Source organism: Saimiri boliviensis, chromosome 21, assembly GCF_048565385.1.
Source record: "Saimiri boliviensis isolate mSaiBol1 chromosome 21, mSaiBol1.pri, whole genome shotgun sequence".
In the NCBI taxonomy this organism is placed as follows: domain Eukaryota; kingdom Metazoa; phylum Chordata; class Mammalia; order Primates; family Cebidae; genus Saimiri; species Saimiri boliviensis.
The window spans coordinates 13,882,202-13,910,000 of NC_133469.1; the positions used below are offsets into that span (position 1 = coordinate 13,882,202).

The following is a 27,799-nucleotide window of genomic DNA, read 5'->3' on the forward strand; positions in this document are numbered from 1 at the left end:
GGCTGTGGGGCTGTGGGAGTGAGGAAGAGCGGCCCCGGTTTCTCTCTGGGGAGCCCCTACATGCATCCCTGGGAATTCCCAGTTGGCACTGGCTGGTTGAACAAGGGCCTGGAGCAGGAAGGCCCCATCAACAAAGCTGTCGGCACAGACACATATTTGGAAGGCCCCAGGAGCCATGCAGTGGGGGTAGACAGGGGGTCTCAACTGCCACAAAACCCACGGAGGAGCAGGGGGGGGAACCCAGCAGCTTCTGCGGTCACTGTATCAGCCTGTGCCTTCTGCCCCCGCAGAGAAAACAGCTGAGTTCACCCACATTTCCTGTCCCCCGCAAACACCAGCCTCCCCTGCAAGAAAACGCCCTGCACCCCCTGCCGCCAAACCCTGGGCCCAGCTTTCTTCTCCCGGCGGGGGGGCGGGGGGGGGACAGAAATGCAAGGGCCTCCTCCTTCCAGCGGCCCCGCTGGCTCTGTGTCCCTCCGTCCCCACACCCTCAGTTTTTCTCTGGGGAGTCTGCTCCTCTGTGTTCTGTCCAGATCACTCGGCAGGGTTGGCGCCCACAGGTCCCCAGCCCCAGGCTCCAGGAAGGGGTGAATGACTCACATCTGGCTGATCAGCACATTTCATCTTGCTAACCGCAGTGCAGGGAGGGCCAGGAGGCCCAAGCCAGCCAAGAAGCCTTAATCTTGGGACTTCAGCTGAAACTGCTGAGGAGGCACTGTGAGAACTCAGGGAGCCAGGGCCATCTCTGCATACCTGGGCAGAGCTTGTTTGGAGGGAAAGCAGGCCGGGCATGGTGGCTCATGCCTGTAATCCCAGCACTTTGGGAGGCTGAGGCTAGCAGATCACCTGAGGTCGGGAATTGGAGATCAGCCTGACCAACATGTAGAAACCCCCGTCTACTAAAAATACACACACAAAATTAGCTGGGTGTGGTGGTGGATGCCTGTAATCTCAGCTACACAAGGGGCTGAGGCAGGATAATCGCTTGAACCCAGGAGGCAGAGGTTGCAGTGAGCAGAGATCGTGCCGCTCGCTGCACTCCAGCCTGGGCAACAGAACAAGACCCTGCTTCAAAAAAAAGAAAAAAGAAAAGAAAAGAGAAAAGAAAAGGTATGAAGCCAGCAACATCAGCCCACTTTGCAGAGGAGGAAGCTGGGGCTCATGTCCAAGGTCACCCAGATATAAGGGCAGAGCTGGGGTCTGACCTCCCTTCCCCGTGAGTCGGAACACCGCACCTTCGCCCTGAGCCTCTTGGGGACTCTGCCCCTGACCCATCTGGATGCCTAGAGCAAGATCGGCTCCACCCTCCAGTCCCTGACTGTACCGCGCACCTCTCCACAGCCTTCCCAGCTGGGCACCTTCCAGGTCTGTGTACCCTTGGGGTGACCTCTCTTCAGGTCACGTCTGTAAATTTCATTTTGAAAACTGGGCCACTTAAAAGCATGACATGTCCTCCTCACTTAACAGGTCCAAACTGGAGACTCTTTCTGCCAAGTGGTGACCTTTGACAATTGGAAGGTGCTTAGAGCTGAATCCCTGCTTTACATATGAGGAAAATGAGGCCCAGGCGGAAGGCGAGAGGATCCCCAAATCCACACGCTGCCTGTGTGTTTCTTTCTACTTTTTGAGACGGAGTCTTGATCTGTCACCAGGCTGGAGTGCAGTGGCGCAATCTCAGCTCACTGCAAGCTCTGCCTGCCGGATTCAAACGATTCCCCTGCCTGCCTCCCGAGTAGCTGGGACTACAGGTGCGCACCACCATGCCTGGCTAATTTTTTGTATTTTAGCAGAGACGGAGTTTCACCACGTTGACCAGGGTGTTCTCAAACTCCCGACCTCGTGATCTGCCCGCTTCGGCCTCCCAAAGTGCTGGGATTACAGGCGTGAGCCACTGTGTCCGGCCTGTGTGTTCCTTTTTGACCTGGGAAGCTTCAGGATTAACCCCTTCAACCACACCAGCACTTGGCTGACTGCCTTACACTTCTGCACTAATCCTATGAACTGGAACTCAGAGAGGTCAAGCTACTTTCCTAAGGTCATACAGCCAGAAAGTGGGGTAGCTGGGAGGGATGGGGTTGGACTCTGGCGCTCTGTTCTGGGCTGCCAAAGAGGGTAATAAGGGCTTCCTAGACCTCCTGGGCAGATTCTGAAGCTAAATTGAGATAATAGACCCCAAAGCCTGGTGAGAAGAAACTTACAAGTTCCATACAAATGTGGTGCATTGTTATTAACAAAAGGCTTGAATTGGGAAAAAGAGCTAAGGAGGCAGATGCTGGAGAGGGCTCACGGGGAGCTGGAGGTAATAATGGAGCTCCTGCGGGAGCGGCGGGACCAGTGCTGGGAGGTAATTAACTCATTCCCTGCCAGATAACTCGTGCCCGCCTTGCGCCATGAGGACCCCACGAGAAATGAGTCACCAATGCTCAAATGCCTTTTACGTTTCAGGCATTTTACTAAGCGCTGGGTTTTTTTTTTTTATCATTATTAATTATTTTTAATAGTGACATAAGCCACGAGGCCCTACTTTAGCTGGGAGCTGAGCAGGAGGCAGGTATTATATACCTGGCACGGGCTCTGCCCGTAACATTTAAAACAGTTACTCCCTGTGGTGGCAGATCTGGGACACAGGTATTATTATTCCCGCTCTCCTGGCAGAGAGGACAGTGGCTTCAACTCCAGTGAGTCATTACCCAAGGTCACCTAGCAGGCAGACGGGGAAGACAGAAGAAGCGCTGAGCTCTAACTAGCTCAAACCCTCATGCTACATACCGGCTCCTCTGCTTGGGACTGGGCAAGGAGTGGGTTAAGGGTGAGGCAGTTCTCAAACACCGAGGGGCACCAGAATCACTGCAGATCCGGGCTCCACCCCAGCCTTGGAGGTAGGAGGTATACTCGGTGCCGAGCTGGGACGGTGATGTCTGCGCCCCTTCCTCTCCTCCTCGCCAGGCTCCGACCACGGAGGGGACTGAAGCTCAAGGGGCCCTGGGGCATCTCCAATTCTTGAAGTGAGCTTGTCGATTCATTTTTCCCAAGCCAGGCTCTCAATCTCTCCCTCCTGTTCTTATGAATTCCCCCTGGCTCCCCGTGGCCCGTAGGAAACAGGCAAACTCCTGAGGCTGTCATTTGAAGCCCTGGACTCTCTGGCCTCACCCTGCCACCCACTACTGTCCACATATGCCACACCTTGGCCACACAAGACACCTCTCCTTTCCCAACCAGGACACACCTCGGTTCTGGCCACTTCTTTATGAAATGTCCTTTCCCCACTTCTCCTCTTGGAACACTCCCGTGTAACCTTCAAGGCCCAGTTCAGAAGTCACCTCCTCTGGGGAGTCTTCCAGGATGGCACCCTCCCCCTGCCTCCAGGGCAAGACAGCCGCAGAGGCGGCAGATCTGTGTCTCCAGAGCTCCATTCTCACAGTCAGCACGGCTTGTAATTCACATGTATAAGGACCTCCCACCAGACCCAGAACTTGGTCAGGGCAGCATACGTGGTTGATTGATTCATCCTGGGGCCCCGTGCCCAGTGCAGAGGCTGGCGTGATGTGGCGGGGTGTGGGCTATTTGAGGAAGAGGCCAGAAGCTTGGCTCCTGCCTGGCTCCCCAGCTCAAGTATTTCAGGCCTCTGGAAGATCTCAGTTTCCTCCTCTCTAAAGGACAGAGGGCTTAGAGCAGTCTGAGGGTTTTCGGGCCTGACATGCTGAGAGTCTAAGAATCTCTATTCTCAGAAATAGACCTGGGTGTGTGAGGTACCCTTTTGGGAAGATGTGAATGATGGCTGCCCAGAGTCCCCCAAAGGCTTCAGTCTAGGTGGACCTCCTGGGTGGTCCATCTCAGACATCCTTCTCAAGATGGGGCCTCTCTTGGGCAGGGGTTTCAGGACCAACCCGCTTTGTGACGGTGCCTCTCAAGACAGTCACAGCCTGGGTGGGGGGACTGTCTCTGAGAAGCCCCTCCCTGGCCATCCCTCTAAGGACGGGCTCTCCTGGATGCCCGGGCCGGGCCGGGTGAGCAGCGCCTCTCACCCGTAGCTGGTCCTCCGGCAGGTCGCTGCCATTGTTGATGCCGCGGTTCATGGACACAAAACGCTCGAAAGGCGGCTTGTCCCGGACGTTGGGGTTGTGGAGGCTGGTGTTGAGCATGATGATGGAGAAGGATAGCACGTAGCAGGTGTCTGCGGAGGGGACAGTGTTCACAGTCCTGGCCCTGGCCACTCTCCCTGCCTCTGCCCTGGTCCCCTCTAGGGCCCAGAATCTGCTGTCGCAAAGCCCCGAGGGTCCACCTTGTCCTCCTGGCCTGACCTTTGAGGCCCAGCCTCCTCCCCCCTCCCATTCTTGCTGGTCCCCACCACCCCTTAAAGGAACCTCAGTCTCTCTTTCTGAGCCCCTTCCCACCCCCGAGCTGTGGCTCCTGCTGGGCCCCTGCCAGGCCCGCCCTCCCTTCCCTCCGCTTCAGTCCCCCTCGCTCAGCCATGGCACCAGGCCTCCCACCCGTGGAGCCCTTCCAGCTCCCTGCCCACTCTGTTCCCTGCCTCGGAACTCGGGGAACACTCATTGTTGGCAGCGCTGTTCAGGGCTGAGCCATGTTCTGCTCTGCAATCTGGCGGGCATTGTGGGGCTCCTGAGCCCCAGCGCTGCTCCCATTATTCAGACTTTCACCTGCTCAGGAGGGAGGCTGGGCTGATGGCTGGGGCGGGAGGGGGTTGCCACCGTGGCGTCTTTTGTGGAGTAATTGGGCCCTGATTCCAGCTGTGTCTCCTACTCTCTGATTGACCTTGGGAAGTACCTGACCTCCCTGACCTTCAGCTTCCCCATCCTTGACGTTTGGAGGTTCATCTTTGAAGTAGCTGCCTGTTTGAGAACATCGATGATTCTACCTCTGATAGCAGGGGCACCGAGTGGGGTTGATGCTTGCCCTGTGCTAAGCTCTCACACCCTCATGCCCATCCTCTGAGGCAGGTCCTGTTATCACGCCCATTCTACAGATGAGGAAACCGAGGCACAGGAGGTTAAGCTATATATGCCCAACATCATAAAATTAAGAAGTAATTGGACAACGATTCAAATCTTGTCTTTAAGATGCCTTCTTTCCTACCAGAACTATGTATTGAGTGCATACTCTGTGCTGTGGGCCTGGGAGTCATTGATGAGCGGTCTGATAGGGTCCCTGCCCTTACAGGACATTTAGACTTGTGACAGATAATAAACAAGGAAGCACCAAATTAGGATCTCACTTCAGAGTAGAGCAGATGCTCTGGAGGGCTTGGCTGTGGACAGCCAGGAGGCGGTGTGCTTGAGGACAAGTCATTTCTTTTCTTTCTTATTTATTTATTTATATGAGATGGAGTCTCACTCTGTCACCCAGGCTGGAGTGCAGTGGTACGATCTCAGCTCACTGTAACCTCTGCCTCCCGGGTTCAAGTGATTCTCCTTCCTCAGCCTCCTGAGTAACTGGGATTACAGGTGGCTGCCACCACACCTGGCTAATTTTTGTATTTTTTGCAGAGACGGGGTTTCAATGTGTTGGTCAGGCTAGTCTCGAACTACTGACCTCATGATCTGCCCACTTCGGCCTCCCAAAGTGCTGGGATTACAGGCATGAACCACTGCGCCTGGCCAACAAGTCATTTCATCTCTCTGAAGCTATATTCCATGCGTCAGGGAGGGATGAGGAGACTACTGACCTCAAACAGTTGATGTAAGGATTGAGTGACTTTGGCCAGTCGCGGTGGCTCACGCCTGTAATCCCAGCACTTTGGGAGGCTGAGGCGGGTGGATCACCTGAGGTCAGGAGTTCAAGACCAGCCTGACCAACATGGCGAAACCCTGCCTTTACTAAAAATACAAAATATTTAGCCAGGCATGGTGGTGGGCACCTGTAATCCCAGCTACTTGGGAGGCTGAGACAGGAGAACTGCATGAACCCTGGAGGTGGAGGTTGCAGTGAGCTGAGATCACGCCATTGTACTCCAGCCTGGCAACAGAGAGACACTCTGTATTAAAAAAAAAAAAAAAAAAAAAAAAGTGCACTGGGATCCCTCTGCATACAGGGTTGGTTATTGGTATAATAACCAGAGCCAGAGAAGAGGCCAGGATAAGCTGGCTATGCTGGTTCCTCACCCACCCTGTCTTCCGGATGTCTTCACATGGGCATTGTGTTAGTCCTGGGAGAGAGGGGTATGGAGGACTGACCTTTATGGATCTCCTTCTATGCCTCTTTTGCCCCCTAAACCCTGCCCAGGCCGTTTCATGCTTCCAGGCCTTTGTTCCAACTGTAACTCCTGCCCAAAAAGGCCCTTTCTCTCCTTAACCTCCTGGAAAACTCCTATTCATCCTTCAAAACCCTATTCTGGACTCACTACCTCTGAAAAGCCATCTTGGACATGCTGATTCGCCTACGCCTGCCCTCAGACAGGGGTGCTGCTCCCTTAGCCTTAGCATCCTGTGCCATCATCTCCTGCCTCCTCTCCTAAGAACCGTGTCTCAAGGCAGCTCTCTCAGACAAGCACCCAGCAGCAATAGAGTTGGTACTCAGTGAGGGTACTGAAGGGGTCTAGGCTTCCAGGTCTGGGTACTCGGGGGAAGCCTGAGGGGGGTCTGTGGAATCTATGCCTGGCAGTGCTGAAGGGGTCCCAGAGCCCGGGGTCCCGCTCCCTCCTGGCACCTGTGGACTGGAAGACGCCCGGGTTGCAGAGGCAGTATCGAGTAGCAAAGGCCTCCATCATCCGGTCTATCTTCTGGGCCTCGCCCGGCAGCCGGAAGCTCCACAGGAACTGCCTGGGGGAGGGATGGGGCCATGGGCATCGAGTGGGTGCGGGTCTCTCAGGGGCCCCAGGCAAGCTGCCCCGACTCTCCCAGGCTTAGTCTCTGGATCCTGTAAATGGGAGGATCTGCAACTGTCACCTGGACTCACCGGGAAGTGGGACTGACACCAGGGAGTCCCAAGCACTCGGCGGGGAGAGGGGCGGGTAGCCAAGAAAAGCCTTTTCTTACAGAACGCAGAACGAAGCACACGCCGCGCTCTGTACACTGGAATCCCAGCGCTGACTGCAGCCCGGCCTGCCTCAGCTGGAAAGGGGCCCCTGCCTGCCTGCCCCGGGGGCTGTGGCTCCCTGCACCTGGCCTTTGGGCCCCGGGATCTGGCGGTGGGACCCAGTGGAGGAGGGCGCAGGGCAGGGGCTTCCCCTTGCTAGGCCTTTCTTGGAACCTCAACTTCCCTCTAGCTCTGGAGTTGGCGGTTTCCACAGCTTCGGGCTCAGTTTTCTGAGGGTGAGAACTGTGCCTGTATCTCTCACTTCTCCTCCTGGGCTTCACACAGTCCTGGGCACCTAGCAATGGCTCAGTACATATGTAAATGAATGAATGGATATGCGAAGGAATGAATGAACGAATGAATGAATGAAGATGGAGACTCCCAAGTCACCTACCCCTCTCCCTTAAAGAGCTGGGAGTTAGAGAGCACTGGATGGTGGTGGCTTCTTTCTTCTCTGTATTGTAAACTCCTACCCACCCTCCAAAGCCCAGATCAGATGCCCCTTCTTGGAATATGAGTTTCTGAGCAGCATCAAGACTTACTAAGCACTTACTGTGGACCAGTTCTAAACACTTTCTCATTTAATCTTCACAATCCTATGAAGTTGGCAATATTATTATCCCCATTCTATGGATGAGGAAACTGAGGCACAGGGAGGCTTATTTTTTTGTGAGACAGAGCCTTACTCTGTTGCCCAGGCGAGAGTGCAGTGGTATGATCTCGGCTCACTGCAACCTCCACCTCCTGGGTTCAGGCGATTCTCCTGTCTCAGCCTTCGGAGTAGCTGGGGTTACCGGTACCCGCTACCACCCCCGGCTGATTTTTGTATTTTGTGCATGTGTGTGGCTTGCTCAAGGTCACACGGGGGTTGAGTGGCAAAGCTGAGATTTGCACTGTGTAGTTTGCCTCGAGGGTTTGTTCTTCAAGCTGGTCATTGTACTGCCTCTGTAGCTGTAAAAATGAGTAGCAACGGCCGGGCACGGCGGCTCACACCTGTAATCCCAGCACTCTGCCAGGCCAAAGCGGGCGGTTCAGAAGGTCAAGAGATCGAGACCATCCTGGCCAATGTGGTGAAACCCCATCTCTACTAAAAATACAAAAAATTAGCTGGGCGTGGTGGTGTGTGCCTGTAATCCCAGCTACATGGGAGGCTGAGGCAGGAGAATCGCTTGAACCCAGGAAGTGGAGGTTGCAGCGAGCCAAGATCACGCTACTGCACTCCAGCCTGGTGACAGAGCCTGGAGACTCTGTCTCAACCATAACAACAAAAAAATGGGTAGTAACAGTACCCCAATTAGAAACTAATAATTAATAGTAGTAATAAATGGAATACATACTAAGCAGTCTTAGGAAATAAACTAAACATGCACTAGGCCAGGCGCAGTGCCTCACGCCTGTAATCCCAGCTCTCTGGGAGGCCAAGGTGGGTAGATCACAAGGTCAGGAGTTGAAGACCAGCCTGGCCAACATGGCAAAATCCCGTCTCTACTAAAATACAAAAATTTGGTCAGGCGTGATGGCTCATGCCTGTGATCCAGCTACTTGGGAGGCTGAGGCAGAAGAATCGCTAGCAACCGGGGGGCGGAAGTTGCGGTGAGCCGAGATCACGCCATTGTACTCCGGCCTGGCGACAGAGTGAGACTTGGTCTCAAAAAGTAAAATAAAATAAAAAACAAAAAACAAAAAAAAAACCATGCACTAATCCAAAAAGTAGAATGACGGTAATACAGTACTAAGGATTAGAATACTTAAATCTGGCGTGACGGGACCCCAGCAGACTAAGGCGGCAGTATTTGCAGGGCACCGGGCCCTGTCCCAGGCGGCCCACCTCCGCTCTGTGAGGCAGCGCCATCACGAACTCATTCTTGTCCCTCGCCTCCTCCTCTTTGCTGCCAACCCTTGGTGTGTGCTGTTAGCTGTGTGGATCGCGACGCCCCCAGCCACTGGGGCCGTGCCACCCTTGAGGGCCGCCGGGACCCCGCCCTTGGGCCACTCACCTGAGGGCCTGGACGAGGTTGAGGCTGGCAAACTCGTGGCAGTCCACGAAGGCCTGGAGGACCTGCAGGTTGACAGGGTCCCTGGGGGGGGGGAGGAAGGGAGGGTGCCACACACTTGGGTACTTGCTGACACCCACCTCCTGGAGGGGATTAGGTGGGGGAGGGAGAGCAGAGACACATCTGTCCCTCTGGGGTGCAGCTGCCATCTGGTGCCTTCCTGCCTGTCCCACCCATATCACACCCCGAGCACACACCCTTCCTCCCACGAAGGCTCACACCTTCACGGCTCACCAGCGCTGGGCTGGCGCGGGGGGGGAGCCTTGGCTCTGGAGTGGCCTGGCCTCAGTCCAGGCCTCCCTCATTTCCTGTCCCTTTCTACCTGGTGACCTTGCTGAAGCCACTTGACCTCCCCAGCCCCAGCTGCCAGCCTCCCCTGTATCCTCCCTCTCCCCAGCTCCTGGAGCAGGAGGGTGACCTTCTCGCCGTCTCCATCCCCTGCTCACTCCGGGAGGGAGGTGTCCTCGGGAGCTGGGGAGAGTGCTGTTGACGCCCTGGTCCAGCTTCACCCCATCCCCTGGCCCGCCCCACAGACCAGCCCAGTCCTTTGCCCAGAGCCCTCCCACAGATCTCCACCTCCTCGCCTGCTACATCCTCCCTCTCTCCTCCCGTCCAGTCTAGATTCTTGAGCCTGTTTCTGCCCCAGGGCCTTTGCACTTGCTCCTCCTGGACTGCTCCGTCCCGAGACGTCTGCGCTGCCCGCTCCCTTACCTCCTTCATGTTTCCGTCAAATGTCATCTTTTCTGTGAGACCCTTTCTGTCCACACTATTCTAAATCACAGCCCCCAACCTATGGCCTCCAGCCTCCCTCCCTCCCTCCCTCCCTCCCTCCCTTCCTCTGTCTCTCTGTCTTTCTCTCCTTCCTCCCTCCCTCCCCATCCCTCCCTCTTTCCATTCATTTCTTTCTTTCTCTCTCTCCCTCTCTCTCTCTTTCTTTCAAAGGAGTCTCACTCGACCGCCCAGGCTGGAGGGCAGTGATGCAATCTTGCCTCATTGCAACCTCCAGCTTCTGGGTTCAAGCGATTCTCCAGCCTCAGCCTCCCGAGTAGCTGGGAGTACAGGCGCCTGCCACCTGTAATGTAACGAGACTGGCTAATTTTTGTATTTTTAGTAGAGACGGGGTTTTATCACGTTGGCCTGACTGGGCTCAAACCTCTGACCTCAAGTGATTCACCTGCCTCGGTTTCCCAAAGTGCTGGGATTACAGGCGTGAGCCACCGCGCCTGGCCGGTCCCCAGCATTTCTGACTTCCGTTCCCTGCTTGATTTGGATTCCATAGAGCTTAGTTTCTAAGATACGTCGCATATACTGAGAACTGTCTCTCCGTTTAGCGTGGACCTCCTGAGGACGAGAGCTTTGTGTCTTATTCCCTGGTGTACACCCAGGGCTTAGGGTGGGGCCTGGAACACAGCAGACCCTAGGCGGCCTTTATCTGTTGGATAAATGACCAAATGAATGAAGGCAGTCGAGCTTTGACTCTGAATCTGGAGGGGATGATCCGTGAGCTTCTCAAGCCCGAGGGGTGATGCCTTTCATAACATAACCCATTCTGTCCCCTGCACGTCACACACCGGTACACACCTGCACACCTGAATCTCCTGCCTCCCTAAAGCTCCACGCCTTCTTACCTCTCCCCCAGGTAGGTCCCGATAGCTGTCTTGTTGAGGCCCTCGCCTTTATACAGGAACCGAGCGATGTCCTGGATGTCGGGGGTCAGCAGCTTATGCTCAATGAAATACTGGATGCCCTGGAGGGGGAGGCAGAAGCCGTGAGCAGCTGCTGCACAGCAGCAGGCCTGGGAGGGGGAAAGAGAGGAACGATCTCCCGTGGCCTGAGCCCTGGGGCCTGGCATTCTGATGTTGGCACAGTCTGTTCTGGGAAGTTGTCACCCCTCCTTCACAGGAGCTGCCTTTGTGAGGTGGTGAGTTCCCCATCACTGGAGGCGTGCAAGAAAGTCGGCCTTCCTGCCGTGAACCAGGTTCATGCTAGGTACTCCCCAGGGTCCCCTCCGGTCTGACATCCTTTGATTATATGCTTCAGTGATTCTAGGAACTTGTAATTCTAAGATTCAGTCATTCAGCCATTTCTTTTGTTCCCCTTAAACTCGTATTATTTAAAAATAGTGTTTCATTCTTTCACACAGTCATCTATGTCTATTGTACAAAAGTTAGAAAAAAAACAGCTCAATCAAAAGGGGAGGAAATTGCCCGGGCCCTACCGCTGGGAGGTAGACAGCTTCCACTGTGGTGACCTTCCTTCCCTTTCTATATGAAAACGCGCTCGGACTGCGCCTGGCACATCTAAAGCTGCTTTTCGGATTTGACAATATCACAAACATCTCTCCTCACCACCCAGGCACTCGGGGTTTGTCATCCTAGTTTTAGGAGTTGGAGGGGCTGGTCTCTGGTTCTACTTGAAGATTCCTCTGTATTCCACTGCTGGAAGGCAGGCCCAGGCAGAGGGTGCAGAGGACACCCCGGGTGCTCGGTGAGGGTGTGGGCCTGTGGGGGTCCCTGTGGATGGGAGCAGGAGTCCAAGGGCCCGTGGCTGTGAGAGGTGAACGGGCCTGTGATGAGGACAAGCGCCTTCTAAGCCAGAGCAGTAAATTTCCAGGGACCCCAGTTTGGCACTCTCTGCTGGCTGCCCTGACCCCCGCTCGGTGTGTCTGCCTTCGGCTTCCTTCTGTCTCTATCCTTTCAGGAACGGATGCCCAGCTGCCACCTGGTGGGGTGAGGGGTGAGGCTGGGGTTGCTCTGAGGCCAGGGGGGTTGGGAGTGGTGTCAGGGAGCGAGGTAGCCTGGCGCTGAGCGCTGACCCTGCCAGCAGAGGGGCGGGCGGCGGGACCGCAGGACTGACTCTCCCTCAGCCCAGGGCTGGAAGATGCTTCTGGAGCCTGAGCCCCGGATCCCAGGGCCTCACTGTCCCAAGCCACATTCTTGGAGAAGGAAATGGAGGCCCAGAGTGGGGACGGGACTAGGCCAAGTGCACGGACACCATGGCCTCCTCCAGGCTCCTGGCTCCCACCTTCTGCCCCAGGGCGCTTATGCCTCGGAGTAGACAGGGTCCTCGGCCGCAGCTGGCCGCGGGGTGCCGGATAAGATGCTCAGCTGCTGGGCCCAGTGTCAGCTGAGGGAGGGAGAGGGCGCCCCGCACCCTGCGCCCCGCCTACCTTCGTGGGCTCCATGTTGAACTTCTTCCGCCCCACGCACAGCTCCTTCTCCTTCTGGGCCATGCGGCTGTGGACGTCAGGAGGTCAGCCCCGCTGCCTCGGGACCCCGAATTCCCCTCTCCACTCCCCAGGGACGCCTGTGTCTCTAGGGACCTCCCAGTGGGGTCCCCAGGCCCTGCATGGGAACCATCTGGGCCGGAGAGAGAAGCACAAGGCCTGGGCCCCTCCCAGAGCTCCGCAGCGGACCCCTCCGACGCCCAGCACCAGCACTCAGCAGCTCGCAGCTCTCAGGACCGCGGCGCTGCCGTGGGGGCGCCTGTGGAGGGGCCCTGTGCAAGAAAACGGGCGCAGGGAGCAAGGGCTGAGTGGGCAGGGGCCGGAGCCAGGCTCCGGGATGTGAACCTGAGCTGAGCTGCTTCGGGCGAGTCACCCCCTCTCTCTGGGCCTCGGTTTCCCCATCTGTAAAATGGAGGTGACACCACCGCCTGCCTCCCGGCACTGTTGAAGGTTAAAGCACCTAACCGGGGTGGTGTAGGTGTGTTATGTTGCTATGGTGTGACTGGGATAGGGGAGCTGGAGAAACGGCCACTTGTGTGTGTGTGCGCACGTGGGTGTGGGGGGGAGGAGAGAAGGCTGGACAGGCGGGGACAGGCGGAGACCGAAGGGCTGGCAGGAGCAGGATGGGGAATTCCCAGGACATCGCAGGTCAGAGTCAGTGCCCTGGGGCCGTAGGGGACTATGGAGCAGCCCTAACCTTCTTGTTGCATAAATGAGGAAACTGAGACCCAGAAAGGGACAGGATGTTCCCCCGGTCACAAAACAGTGGGAGTTTTTTGTCTGGGTGCGGTGGCTCACACTTGTAATCCCAGCACTTTGGGAGGCCGAGGTGGGTGGATCATGAGATCAGGAGTTCGAGACCAGCCTGACCAACATGGTGAAACCCTATCTCTACGAAAAATACTAAAAATACAAAAATCAGCCAGGTGTGGCGGTGTGTGTCTGGAATCCAGCTATTCAGGAGGCTGAGGCAGAAGAATCACTTGAACCCGGGAGGTAGAGGTTGCAGTGAGCTGAGATCGTGCCACTGCACTCCAGCCTGGGTGACTGAACAAGACTCCATCTCAAAACAAAAACAAAAACAAAAAACAAAAACCAGAAAACAGTGGGAGTTTTCCATAGAGGCGGTAGGGGTGGCTGGCCCCGGTCAGTGGTAGTGGGGTGGGCTGGGGCCAGGCTCCTGTCCTCGTGGGGGTTCTGGGCTTCCTTGTCCTTGCCCTTTGGGGCTGAGCTTCCCTCCTCCCCGCCCATCCCAGGATGGACATGGCCAGTGATGGGTCAGGAGAGACTCTGGGTGGGGGAAGGAAGGAACGCAGTGTCTCTCAGGGGAGGGTCAGTCTGGAAGCAGGGACTCGACCAGACCCGGGCTGGGGCTGGGGCCGCCCTGTTCCCGTCTCGTTGTTGCTACCTCCTTCGTCCGGGCCAATCCCTGATTTCACCAGGCCCAGGGGGCCGGCAGTGGCCCCTGCTCATTCAAGGCGTATGACATCCCTGGGAGGCAATCGTGGCAGCTTCTGGGGGTCCCCACCCAGGCCCCTCACCTCTCCTCCGCACTCTCGAAGCAGTCGATCTGGGCAAACACGTCTGCGATCTCATCCTTCAGCTTCTGTGGGGCGGCAGGGGGCACAGCAGGGAGAGTCAGGGGTGGAGGCCAGAACCCTGGGGGTTTAAGACCACAATGACCCCTCCCATCCCTGGGCGTGACTCAAACCTGGCCCCTCTCCCTGACCTCTGCCCTGAGACCCCCATCTGAGAGACCCTCCACTGACAGGTCCCCTCCCTGGATGTCGAATAATATCAAAGTCCTGTGTTAAACTGTCGCCTCTGTCTGCACCCATGCCTCCGCTTGTCTTGGGGGGGGGGGGTGGGAGTCCCCAAGCCCCCACCCCTTGCCCAACCTATTTCCAACCTTCCCATCTCTCTGCTCAGCAGCCATGAAGTCTCCTGTCCTCCAGTGAGCCTACCCAAAAAGCCGGCCTCCCCCCTGCCCGCCTCCCCCGGCCTGCCTCCCTCTGCTGGTGTGTTTCTGGAGCACTGATGGAGCGTGCCCTTCCCCTGCTCAAATCCCTCCCATGGCTCCCTACTGCCTCCTCAGTTCCTGCCCCAGCTTCTCTCTGGCTTCCCTTTATTTAATCTGTTGCTCACCCTGGACTAAGTGCCCACTGTGTGCCAGGTACCACGGGGACACCACGCCTAGGCGGCAGAGGCCCTTGTTTCAGGGACTTTGCAATTCCCCTGGGCTTTAGAGAAGCGGACGCTGAGGCGCCGAGAGACGACATGGCATGCCCACAGACGCTGCTCCTGGGGCTGGGGCCAAGGCTGACAGGGGCCAGAGTTGGCCACACCGTCTGACCAGGCCGGGTCGGGAGCTGGTGGGGTGCGTGCAAGCGTGCAGGAGTGTGCACGCACGTGCAGCGTGGCGTGTGTGGGCATGGACGCGTGTGCCAGCGCGGGTGGACACGAGCGTGCGCTCACCTGGATGTCCTCCAGGAGCCGCTTCCGGTGCCACTTGATCCTCTGCAACTCTTCCGCCTCCCCGCTGCTCAGCTCCGCGGGCTCTGCAGAGACAGAACCGGCTTCCCCATCACTCGGCTCCGGCTACACCCGCTTGCCCTCGCTACCTCAGGGTCCCCCTTCCCTCCAGAAGCTCAGGACTTGTCCTCCTCACTGAGGCCTGCCTCCTCCAGGAGGCCTTCCCGAATGTCCTTCTACAGCAGCCCTGCTTCCCGTTTCTCTCACCCCCTTGGATAGACACAACCCCCAGCACCCCGCACCCCAGCACCCCGCGAAAGCATCTTGTTTCCTTGTATCTCTTCTGTTCCTCCCGTTAGACTTTGGGCGCCCTGAGAGTTCAGCTGTTCTATTCTTTTGCTCACTGCTGTGTCCCCGGGCACCTAGAAAGAGTCTGACACGTCAGCAGCGCTCAGTGAAACACTCGCCGAAAGCACGCCTCCTTCCCCGGGACCTGACTGTCCTCCTCCGCCGGCTCACGGGCTCGTTATTTATCCACTTATTTAGTTGAACAACCAGGAAGTGGCATAGCATTTGCCTCACATCCCATTGGCCAGAATGTAGTCACGTGGCCACATCTAGCCGCACGGGAGGCTGGGAAATGAGCCTGTAACCGGGTCGTCCTGATGCCCTTGCTACGTTGGATGGGGAGGCCGGATTTGGGGGACATTGTATAGTCCCTGCCCCCCACATACTGAGGCTCTGAGAGGTGAGGTGACTCAACCAAGGTCCCACGGGGAAAAGTTTACTGAGCCAGAGTGGGACCTTGGATTGGGCTGACTCCAAAGCCTGTGTTATTTCATCTCCACCTGGAAATGAATTAAATTAAATAAAACTTGGGCCGGGCGCGGTGACTCAGGCCTGTAATCCCAGCACTTTGGGAGGCCGAGGCCGGTGGATCACGAGGTCAAGAGATCGAGACCATCCTGGCCAACATGGTGAAACTCCATCTCTACTAAAAATATAAAATTAGCTGGGTGTGGTGGCACGCGCCTGTAATCCCAGCTACTCGGGAGACTGAGGCAGGAGAATTGCTTGAACCCAGGAAGCGGAGGTTGCAGTGTGCTGAGATTGCGCCATTGCACTCCAGCCTGTGTCAGAGTGAGACTCCAACTCAAGAAAGAAAAAAAAAGACTTGTGTGTGCTGGTGTTCTATGCAGGTACTGTGATGATACCCACAACTGGGCCAGCTGTCCCATCTCCATGCTCCATGGTGGCTTCTGTTTCATTCACAACACTTTCCTTCTCTGAGTATGTCCTCCCTATTACTCAGAGAGAGAGAGAGAGAGAGAGAGAGAGAGAAAGAGACCTCATCCTGAGCCTGGGGCCTCCATAACCTCTCCAGCCTTGGCAGCCAGTCTTACTCCCTGCCATTCCCAACAAGAGCCTGCCAGTCCAGCCTGCCAGCTCCTTCCTGCCCCAGAGCCATCTAGGACTCAGTCCCACTTCCCCATGTTTGCCCAGGCAGCTCCTGTACTCTGGGAGGCCTTCTCCTGTCTGCCTGCCCAAATCCTCGCTGACCTTCAAGTTCCAGCATCAGGAAGTGCCTGGCCACAGTCTTTCAAGGTTTGTACAAAGTTAGACATCATTTCCCCCAAATGAGCGCAGAGGGAATGTTGAGCGCTCCCTTTCCCAGCTTCTCCCGTTTGTGATAAGCAGTCGTTGTGGATGTTGAGATGAAAGCCCGTGCCGAGGTGGCAGGGCACCAGGCTGGATGGAGCCCAGGCCCCCAGGCAGTGGTGCGGAGAAGACTGATCACATTCACCTGGACCACCGGTCCGCTTGGACTTCTCAGTGAGAGAGGAATCAGTTTTGAGAATGTTAAGGTCGCTGTTATTCTGAGTGTCTTTAAGCAGCTAAACCAGAGACATACCTAATACAGCATCCTCATCTGTGAAATGTGGACCATAACCCTGACCTCAGAGGGCAGCTGTCAGGAAGAAAAGAGCTAGACTTTCTCAAACACCCAGCAAGAATCCAACACATGCTGAGTCCAACATGCATACAATGGATGCCGTGTGCCTCGGGCTCTCCTCGTTAGGACGAAGGTGCCATCACCCCAGCTGCTGGGAGTGCACCTGCTGATTGCTCCCAGCCGAGTCCCTCCCCAGGAACCAGCCTCAGCCAAAGGGAGCTGCCTCACCTGGGAGTTCCCCCACCAGGGGCAGCCACTGGAATAAAAAGCCAAGATCCCTTGTCTGGTCTTGGGACCTGCCTCAGTGTTCAGATCCAGAACCTCTGGACTGAAAGAGAGGCTGGGTCCCGCAGGAAGAGTCCTGCAATGCTGTGGCAAGTGTCTATGGCACTGACTCCCTGGTTCTTCCCTAGAGACACTTGTGGCCATTCACTCCGGTAACTGTACACTGGGGAAAGGGGAACGTCCCAACACTCTGAGGCTTGTTGGACAGAGAATCCAAGTTGACAGTGGCGCTGGAGACTGAAGCGTCCCCCAGGCCACCTTTGAGTGGGGGGCACATAGAGACCAGGTGGTGAATGAAGCCCTGGCCCGGTCCAGTTCTCCAGGGATCTGCTTGATTTGTGGCCAGCTTCCTGGTCTACAGACATAGAATTGGAATGGACGTCTTTGGTACTTGACTCCACACTGGTACCTGGCTCATCGGGTCAGGATCCTTGTAGTGGGAATAGCTATTGGAAACTCCATGAAGCTGACCCATCATCCCCACAGCTAAGAGAGTAAATCAGGAATGATACCCTGAAGGGAAAGGCAGGTGTGAGTGCCATGCTTGGGACCTAAAGGATGCAGGAGCCGTGGCCCTCACCCCACCCCCACACGTGTCTCCAGTCGGAAGGATGGCCGCAGACGACGATGACCAACTGAGGAAGCCCTGGCTGCAGCTGCTGGCAAGACGTGGTGTCTGCCAGAGCAGAGGAACGGGGCCCTGCAAAGGGTGTGTGGTCATTGGGAAGGAGGCCCAGGAACAGTTGGCATCCACGTGGGGTGGACAGCTGGACCCTTTTCCAGGCCTGGCCCCCGGAGTTACGGGAACCCTCCTGCCTGCTCTAACATAGCCTAAATAATCCTGAACCAGAATCCACAGTGGCTCACCATACGGTGACAGCGTGTTAACTGAACCAGACGTGATGGAAGCGGCCTGGGTCAGATAGTGGGAGAGGAGCCGGACGATGATTCGGGGACTTGCCCATCAGCGAAGCTTTCAGATGGTGCCATCCCTTCCGGGACAGCTCCTCCAAAGTCAAGGACAAATGTTTTCCTATTGTGTCTTCCACCGCTTAGCAGGAAATACAGTCACCTGGTGGGTCTCTTTGAGCTCTGAGGCAGCCTATTCTAGCCCTGGGAAAGCCACTCCCACCCCCCCACTGAGTGACAGGCAGAGCTGCCAGCTGTGGGAGTCACTGCCGGAAAGGATCTGCAGCAGGTGTGTGCCCTGGTACAAGGGCCCGTGTGGGCTGTGCCACCTGGTGGGCCCTATGGGCATTAGCAGTATCAGGGATGGGAAAGACTCCATGTGCAATTTATGGTGGGTCCCAATGGGAGAAAGCAGTGTAGAACCCCAGCGGTTCTGGAGGAAAGCCAGGCCACCTGCAGCAGAGAATTATATATTATGCAGAAAATGGTTCCTGGAATGGCACTGGGTCCTGGTAGAGATAGAGTGCCAGCCCACGGAACATCGCACAACTAAGCAGCCCAGATGGGTCCATCTGACCCACTAAGTCAGAAGGTCAAGCAAGCCCAACAGCAGTTCTTTGAAAGTGGTACATCCAGCAGTGTGGGACAAGTCCTGACGCGTATGATAAATGACATCGTTTGCTGAGAACCACCGCAAGCAGAGCCGACCCCCAAGCGGAAAGCTGCTTGGGGCATTCTAAAGTAGCAAACAGTATGTGTGTATCACACAGCAGTTTAAACAATTCTTTAAGCACAGGATATGTGACGCTGCCCCGGTGGCTCCCTCCTGGAGAATACTTTCTTTCTTTCTTTCTTCCTTTCTTTCTTTCTTTCTTTCTTTTTTGAGATGGAATCTCACCCCTGCCTCCAGGTCCCGGTTCAAGCAATTCTCCTACCTCAACCTCCCAAGTAGCTGGGATTACAGGCACAAGCAACCATGCCCAGCCAATTTTTGTATTTTTTAGTAGAGACGGGATTTCATCATGTTGGCCAGTCTGGTCTTGAACTCTGACCTCATGATCCGCCCGCCTCGGCCTCCCAAAGTGCTGGGATTACAGGTGTGAGCCGCGGCGCCCAGCCTGGGGAATACTTTTCAGTTTGTCTTTGATCAGTGGTAGGCAGACATCAGTTGTTTGCCTGGTTTATTTTTGTTCTATGAGAAAACACAGAATACCTGTTTGTTAATAATAATCACTTGTTCAGAGAGAATAAGTACTTGAGTCAGGGTCTGCTCAAGGCTCCCAGCCCGGAACACTGTCAGCCTCCTGATGGTCCCACTTTGCTGTGTCTGTTTCTTAATTCCTTCAGCACCACCTGGGTTGGGGTCTCTACAACTGAGCTGGTCTTGGTACAGGAGCAGGTGTGAGCAGAGCCAGAGGGCTCTAGTAGGCTCTGGGGATAAGTGGCCCAGACCCTCATGTCACTCCCCGCTGGTGCACCAGGGCCCATCCCTCAGCTTACGCCGTGGCCACGTGGGTGGGTCCCTGATGACTTTCTGGCAACGGAGAAAAATGCTCAAGGTTGGTTGCAGAATGAGTTGGCTTGGAGTTTGAAAGTGAAAACCGATCAGTGACTGAACTACAGCCTGCTCAAAGGTATCCTGGAGAGACAGTGGTGAGGGCAAGTCCTCCCAGGGGGCAGGGCTTTGGGCAGGGCACCTGGCCATCCACTTCCTGTGGAAAGAGAAGTGGCTTCTTGAAGTCAGAATATCCATGCATCATGGGCAGTGGTGACTGGCTTGACTTACTGGTCAGAGGTCAGAAAGAAGGAAGATGGGAAGATCAGAAACAGAAGTCAGGAGAAGAGGTGGGTGGATGACCCCGTGGGAGCGGGCATAAATCGTGGAGAGTTCTGTAAATCATGTTACGTTCACCAGCAAGCACCCGCCACAGGTGAGGCACGGCAGCGCCAATAGCTTGGCCAGCGGGTAGCCAGCTTCTGGCCAGCCTCCCCACGGTGGGCACGATGCTGTATGGCCTGGGTAGGGTGCTACATGGCCCCGCTTCCATGCCTCCCCAACTACTGCCACCATGGGACGTCCACTCTGCCAGCAGCAGGGACACATGCTGAGCCCATTGCTTCTCCAGAAGACCAGGGGCAAATGGATTCCATTAGACCCCTTCTATTCTGCAGAAGTCAGCAATCCGTCTTGCCTGGAGTCAACATGTGTTGGAAATGTGTTTGCCTTTCCTGCTCACAGAGCCTCGGCCAGCACCACTGACTATCCAGAGGCTTAGGGTGTTTGATCCGCCGACACGGCACGCTGGGTGACACCACAGTGGACCAGGCAAAGATGGTGTGAAGTGAGCATGTGGCCCTGAGACCCACCAGTCCTCTCTAGCATTTCACCGGAAGGTGCCGGCCTGACGGAGTGGAGCGATGGGGCAGCCTTGAGAAGGAGCAGCCCAGGTGTCAGGCTGGAGGCGACATCCCGCTTGGACGAGGCACTATCCTCCAGGAGGCACCATACGCCCTAAATCTGAGACCGCTGTGTGGTGCTCTGTCTCCCCATGTGGTCCACGAACCCAGGGGTGGGAGTGGGAGTGGCCCCCCTGCCATTCTTCTGGTGACCCACTCTGGTCTTTCTTTTCTTTCTTTCTTTTTTTTTTTTTTTTTTTTTTTGAGATGGAGTCTGGCTCTGTCTCCCACTCCCAGGCTGGAGTGCAATGGCACGATCTTGGCTCAGTGCGACCTCTGCCTCCCAGGTTCAAGTGATTCCCCTGCCCCAGCCTCTCCAGTAGCAGGGATTACCACCACACCCAGCTAATTTTTGTATTTTTAATAGAGATGGGGTTTCGCTATGTTGGCCAGGTCGGTCTTGAACTCCTGACCTCAGATGATCCACCCACCTTGGCTTCGCAAAGTGCTGGGATTACAGGCGTGAGCCACCGCGCCTGGCCCACTCTGGAGTTGCTTTCTGTCTCTGAAGGTCTAGAGGTCCTGTTTCTAGGAGGGAGTTGAGGGGGACATTTATACCAGGGGACAGAGCAAGAGTCTTGTGACACTTCAAGCTCATAAGCACCTACTCCATGCCAGTCTCTGTATAAATGCTGTCATTTAATCCTCTTTGAAGCAGATATTTTCCTGTTTGAGACACTGAGACTCAGGAAGGTGAAGTGGCTCGCCCCAGGTCTCACACCCGGGAAGTGGCAGTGCTAGGATCTGCACCCTGGTTGGCTGACCCCCCCCCCCCTCCACCTCTGCACCTGGAGAGGTGGATTCTCAAGCTGTTTGGGACATGCAGGGATGGAAGGTGTAAGGGCCACCTGCGTGGAGACACAGAGCAGGGACAGCCGGGGAGGCAGTGCTGGAAACTGGCTCCGGAACTCCTCTGGCAGGAGCTGGGAGGGAGGCCGACGGGTCTCATCCATGGAAAAAAACCAGTCACCTCGGGCTGCCTTAGAGGTGAACTCTCAGATTCCGTTCGGTTTTGTCTGTTGGCTTTATGCGGGTTTCCTGTTGGTCTGGGGTTGTGTTTCTGCCTGGGGCGCAGCTGCTGGAGGGGGCTGAGTGGGTTCCAGACTGGCTGCTTGTCTGAGAGAAGCTGGGGTGAGTTCTAGTGTTCCTATGGATGCTCTCCTGTGCGAATGGCCAGGAGTGAGGGACAGAGCCTCCGGGGCTCATCCTAGGCCCATCTCCCTGCTCCCTATGGGACCTCATCAGCTCCTGGCTCCCACCTGCCCTCGGGACCCAGGGAATCACTCATAGGTCCTCTGTTCCAGCATCTCCTCCGAGCGTCAGTTCCGACCGTCCCCCTGTGGACTGATCACCACCGCTCTGTCATTGTGCCCAAATTGAACTTCTAGAATGCCCCCTCCTCCCTGTCCTCTCCCTGAATTCCTGAGCCCTGGAAATGGTCCACAGTTCCCCGGGATGCAGCCGACACCCACCTGGCTCTCACCCCTTGGATCTCCTCCATCACCAAGTCCTGTCTATTTCTTTCCCCTTCCGTGGCCCCACTGTCATCCTGGCCACTGTCACTTTGCTCGGGGGGACTCTGGGGCCTTCAGATACTTCTCTGCCTCTCCTACCCATTCTGGTCCAGTTTCCCACGGCATCCCATTGTCCTGGGGACAAAGACCCCAAATCCCCCCAGTCCTGCTGGTGTGTCCCTTCCAGTGCTCCTGTCACACTGCGCCCTCCCCCGCCCAAGCTCCATGCTCAGCGTCCCTGGCTGCCCTTCATTCACTCCCCTGAGCTTTTACCTTCTGTGGGGAAGTAAAAAATTCCTTTTTAACATGTGCTAATGACTTTGTGAAGCCCTATCCTATGTAGCTGTTAGATATGCCATGCTTACAGGCACGTAGTACATTCTATGTCCTTGTACTGTAACCAAGATATCTGTGCTGGACGTGCTCACAGGCATGTCCCAGCTCTCCATTGCTTTGACCCATTTAGGAAAGTTTTGAGTTGTCAGCCAATCGGGTTTTAGTTTAGATCGTGAGGTCTGGCTCCAGCCAATGGAGATCAGAAACAGCAGTAAGGACGACCCCAAATGCATAAGGGATAAATTTGTGTGTGTCCCTTTGTTCTTTGTACTCTCGTAGCGCGATGGCTAGTGAGGGTACCCCTCCTGCAGCTCAGGAAGTAAACATTGCGTTGCTGAAAGATCCTTTGTCTCAGTGCTGATTTTTCTTTGTGGCACCGAGCATCTCTTTCCAGCATCTGTTTCCAACACTTTCCCAAAGCCTTTGTGCTGCCATGCCTTGCGCCCAGAATGCCCTTGCTTCTCCTCTGCCAGCAGCTACTCCTTATCTCCTACTCCACATCCCCTTTCAGGGGTCTTCCTGGGTACTGTCTAGAAGCCATCCCCACCCCCACCCCTTGCCATTCCCCACAGCATTTCTGGGATCTGCATGGCTCCATAACCAAGCCACACCCTTGGTTAAGGAAGGCGTGCCAGCCGAGCACCTGCGTGTGCCAGGCCCTGCATGCTCCGGCTCTTCCCATCCACTCTCCCATTGAATCCCACAACCACGCCAACAGGAAGGTATTTCCAGGCTCATCCTACAGGCGAGGCCCCTGAGACTCAGAGAGGAAAAGTGTCCTGCCGAAGGTGACACAGCTGGAGGGTGGCAGGGCTGGGATTCACATCAGGGCCCATCTGGGGCTCAGAGGCCACAGCCCTGATGTAGAGCCTCCAAAGCCTGATCAATCCACACCAATCGTCAAACAGCTGTCGGACACTAAACCTGGGTTTCTGATGGGGTTACATGTTTGAGAATAAAGACAAGATGCAGAATGATGCCTGCAGTCGCCCCCACCCTGCCCTTGCAAAGCCAACGTTGTAGAGCTGGGGAAACTGAGGCACGGTTCCCAAGGGAGTGGGATTGCATGGGGATGGTGAGCAGGTTGCTTGCGTCCTTACCCCACACCGCTCCTTTAGTACTCCCTTGTGGGTGACAGTGTGTTTGTGAATCCTCAGTCCCCTGTCCCCTTCTGACAGGGTCCTGTCCCTAGCAGGTGGCAACCGGTCAAAACATCTGAACCCACACGACGGCGCCGATGGCCCCAGGCCTGCTGTATCCTGACGTGGTGCACACGGAGCCTCCTCACCCTTCCCCTATTTGTCAAAAAGTGGCAATTTCTCCCCATTTCAGAGTTCAGGACGTTGAGGTTCAGGGAGGGCCTCAAGCACACAGCCTGAGAGGGGCCACTTCTGATTCTAAGCCTGATGAGAACGGAGTTTCAGGCACTGGTGTAGGCTCATGGGAGACGTATTATTCTTTCTCTTTCTTTCTTTTGTTCTTTCTTTCTCTTTTTGAGAAGGAGTTTTGCTCTGTTACCCAGGCTGGAGTGCAGTGTTAACAATCTCGACTCACTGCAACCTCCGCCTCCTGGGTTCAAGCGATTCTCCTGCCTCAGCCTCCTGAGTAGCTGGGATTACAGGCGCCCATCGCCGTGCCTGGCTAACTTTTTTTTTGTCTTTTTAGTAGAGACGGGGTTTCACCATGTTGGCCAGGCTGGTCTCAAACTCCTGATCTCAGGTGATCCACCCGCCTCAGCCTCCCAAAGTGTTGGGATCATAGGCCTGAGCCACCACGGCTGGCCGGGAGATGTATTTTTAATACTACTACTAATACACAAAAACAAGAAAATTACTATTACCACCACCACCGACCCCGTTTCCTCCTCATTTATCTCTGTGCTTCTCACAACCTCGCAAGGCACCGCTCGGACCCCCTCCCCACGCCCCCAGGCTGGGGCTGCCCTTGCACCCAGGCCGGCGAGGGTGTCCATCTCCCCGGCTCCTCCTCACTTCCTCTTTGCCCTTCCTCTTTCCCGTCGTATTTTTAGAAATTTCGAGCTTGCAGCCCGGCTCCCAGGACAGCTGGTCTCACTTCCCCTTCCCAGGCAGGAGGAGGACACCATCTCAGGGCCCTAAAGTCTCAGTGGGAGGGACCCTGGGGCAGAGGGGGTGTGGGCGGAGCTGCTGCCCGCCCCAGCCCCACAGCCCCACAGGCTCTGCGGACTTCCTCTCCCCACCCCCCCAGCTGCCTGTTTTTCACCGCGCCTGCCTGGCCTGTCTTCTCTGCACCAGCGCGGTGCTTGTCTTTGCTGCCCGGCCCTCTCACCTTCCCGGCAGGCCCTGGTGGCGGGGGGGAGGCTTACCAGCTTCCGGACACAGGCCCACCCCAGGAGAGTGGGGGAGGCAGCCCTGGTGGGAAACTGAGGCCCCACAGGAGGAAGAGATGGGTCATGACCACTGGCAGGATGGTACAGAGCTGGAACCCCAGCGAGGTCCGGCTAACTCCCCGATCCCCGCTTCCCCAGGCCAGGTCAGGATGAGGGGACCCACACTGAGATGACAAATAATCGGAACTCAGAGAGGGGAAGTCACCGGGCCATGGAGACGCCTCAATTAAGACCCACTCTGGGCAACAGGGAAATGACCTTTCCTCCCTCCCCCTGGCCTCCTCCTGCAGGAGGTCTTCCTAGATCTTCTCTGCCCCAGTGAGAAAAGTGCTTTCTCTTATCTCTAGGTCTGCGTCCATTTGCACAGCTGGGTCAGGGTCCTGCAGAATCTGTCTCCTGCCTCTCCACCCCACCCCCAGCATTCAGTCCCACACCTGTCCCCCAGGCTTAGGCCCATGGCTGGGTCACTGCTGTCCCCAGCACTGCATAGCACCCGGGAATGTCGGTTATAGAATGAATGAACGAAAAGACCAACCACTCAGCGGAGAACCAGTGTTTGCTGTACTGACCCCATTTAAGCCATTTCCTCCCTGGTACCGGCTGAAGCAAAGCACTGACGCCCCTTCTGGCCCCCCCGAGGCCCCTCCTCTGCCCTCTCCACAGCCCCGGCCAACCTGGGGCTTTCTCCTTCAGGTTCTCATCCCTGCTCTGCCACGGACTGGCTGTGTGACATCAAGCTAGTCAGTCCTTGCCTCCAGTTCACCTCTGGGGCCTCAGTTTCTGTATCTGCACCATGGAGAGAGCCACCCCTGTAACCTCATTATGTTAGGACCCCAAAGGACGAAGCACCCTGCTGGACACACAGGCAGGGGCTTGCATCTCAGTGGGTGCCCTCTCTGCCTCGTCCCACCCTCACGTCTGCTGAGAGGCCTGAGCCAAGAGCTGCCCATCTCGGGGTCTCCCTGTGCCTGCCAGGTGCCCCGCCAGCTGTGCTCACTGCGTTGTGATCGTGGGAGCCCCCAGAGCCCACAGGAGAGGCAGGGGTCAGAGAGTGAGTCAGCGGACAGGGTTCGGTCCCGCCCCTGCCTTAGAGAGGCTCTTTTCCTCCCTTGGTCTCTTTTCTCCCTTCGGCCACTGGGGGCTGTTGAAATGGATCAATGGTTCCCTAACTGTGTTCCCTGCAGCCCGAGGCGTCCATCTGGGGGTGGAGTGGGCGGGGCCAGGCTGCTCCACGTTAGGTGTGTCTGAAGCAAGGGTGCTCCCGGACAAGGTGAAGTCACCTGGACCTGGGGAGCAGGCAGCTCCCACCAGCCCTTACGTTCTGGAATTCCAGCAGCCGCGTTCAGCAGAACGGTGGCAGTTCTGGAGCACGCTGACATCCAGGGTGCAGAAACTTGGCCCTCTTCCGCGCCTTCCATTTGCCTCCCAAAACACAACCCTGCCTCTTCTTTCCCTCACCAGCGTTGCAGCCTCCTTTTCCCTCTTTTCTCCGCAGACACATTGTCCTGGTAGCCAGGGAGGATTTCAGTCAGGCCTTCTGTTGCTCCCTCCTGGCCCTCCCCTGGCTCTAGGCAGTGTCCTAAACCTCCCCAGAGACCACCCCAACCCCAGAGGCCAGGAAGGGGCCTTGGATCACCCAGACAAACATTGCCATCGCCAACATCACATCATCATCTTAATCTCAGAGCACTTTTCCCAGTCCACCTCTGAGCCTTTGCACCGGCTGTTCCTTCTGGCTGGAATGTTTGTTCCTTAGAAACCTCCTTAGCTGACACCTGCCTCATTAGATAGCATCTCCTCTCGGGGGCCTTTCTCCCACGCCCTCTCATCTTCCTTGTCCTGCTTTCCAGTTCTTCATCCAACCTGCCATCAACGGACATGTGACATGACCTTAGAGTCGCTGCCTGTCCCCCGCTCCAGGGCACAAGCCCATGAGGGTGGACATGACGTCCCTTCGCTCACTGCTGTGTGCCCAGCCTCTGGAACACGACTGGACACCTCGGCTGAGCCCGCAAATGTTTGCTTCTTGCAGCTACATTCCTGCCTGTGCTGTACTCTCTTACCTAGGACCCTGTGAGGCAGGGCCGCTGCTCCCATTCTAAAAGATAGGATGCTGAGGCCCAGCGAGGTCGACCCCAGGTGCTTACCGTGGTGGCACAGGTCCATTCTGACGCCCCTGGGGGGAAAGATGACCCGTGCTCCTGTCGCTTGTGGACGCAGCTGCTGCTCGGGCTGGCCTGGCAAGGATGTGTCACCTTGACTGTAACAGGCCCCTTCCTGCTTGCCCCGCCCAGCTCCGTGTGGGGAGGAAGTCAGTCCTGGCCCACTGGGGTCTCATGTGCAGGCTTCTGACACAGCAGCACTTCCTAAAAACTGGCAGAGTTTCGAACAGCCGGGACCTCTGCCAGGGAGGAACAGAGGTGGAAAAACCAAACAAACAAAACAGTTGAAGGGAGGGGAGGGTGCGATAAAAAAGAGAAAGTGAGACAGAGAAAAACACAGACACATATGCACACACACACGCGCACAGGCACGCGCACGCGCACACGCGAACACACATGCACACACGCACGGACATGCACATGCGAACACACGCGAACACGCATGCATGCACGCACACACACGCACATGCGCACCCACACACACAGACACGGCGGACAATGTTCGCTGAGGGCGAACCCTTCTCCAGGGGACCGGGGCATTTACCTGGCAGCCTCCTCACATAGATGCCATCGGAGCAAGCAGCTTGGGCAGACCTAGCAGGGCCCGGTAGGTTCTACCCCACGAGCTCTCTTCCAACTTCCACTCGAGAAAAGACAAATGAATTCAGTGGTAGGAAGGGGCTTCGCTTCGCTTCAAAAAAATGCCTGGTTTTTTCTTGTCTAGTGAGCAATTGGGTAATATGTTCTGTTTCCTTCTCCCCAGGCTGCTGGGAAGCTCATCATCAGATCCAAAGCTCATCAACAGCTATTCTGTGGTGTCGGGGCCTGACTCAGCTGTCTGACTCTCAGCTCCGCCCCTCAGGATCCATGTGGACTTGGGCTAGTCAGCCTCGCTTTGCTTATCTATCTGTCTGTCTGTCTGTCTCTCTATCAATCGATCATCTGTTTTTTGAGATAGAGTCTCGCTCTGTTGCCGAGGCTGGAGTGCAGTGGTGCGATCTTGGCTCACTGCAACGTCCGCCTTCCAGAT

General features: G+C 56.2%; 1 protein-coding gene across 5 annotated transcripts in view; it reads right to left on the minus strand.

The window, feature by feature from the left end:
• CYTH4 (cytohesin 4) overlaps positions 1–27,564 on the minus strand; it is a 35,636-nt gene extending 8,072 nt beyond the window's left edge. For 2 of the 5 annotated variants that reach the window (XM_039463293.2, XM_039463294.2), the window contains exons 1-9: positions 27,314–27,564; positions 26,755–27,008; positions 14,788–14,870; positions 13,854–13,918; positions 12,256–12,322; positions 10,715–10,833; positions 9,030–9,110; positions 6,664–6,776; positions 4,026–4,174 (exon numbers count right to left, since the gene is read on the minus strand). In XM_039463293.2, coding sequence (XP_039319227.1) covers positions 4,026–4,174; positions 6,664–6,776; positions 9,030–9,110; positions 10,715–10,833; positions 12,256–12,322; positions 13,854–13,918; positions 14,788–14,870; positions 26,755–26,773 — 696 coding nt within the window. In that variant the 5' untranslated portion in view covers positions 26,774–27,008; positions 27,314–27,564. Of the gene's footprint in view, positions 1–4,025; positions 4,175–6,663; positions 6,777–9,029; positions 9,111–10,714; positions 10,834–12,255; positions 12,323–13,853; positions 13,972–14,787; positions 14,871–26,754; positions 27,143–27,313 lie in introns of those variants that run through there. The other 3 variants (XM_074391303.1, XM_074391302.1, XM_074391304.1) reach the window with 3 other exon arrangements.
• Positions 27,565–27,799: the final 235 nt, after the last annotated feature.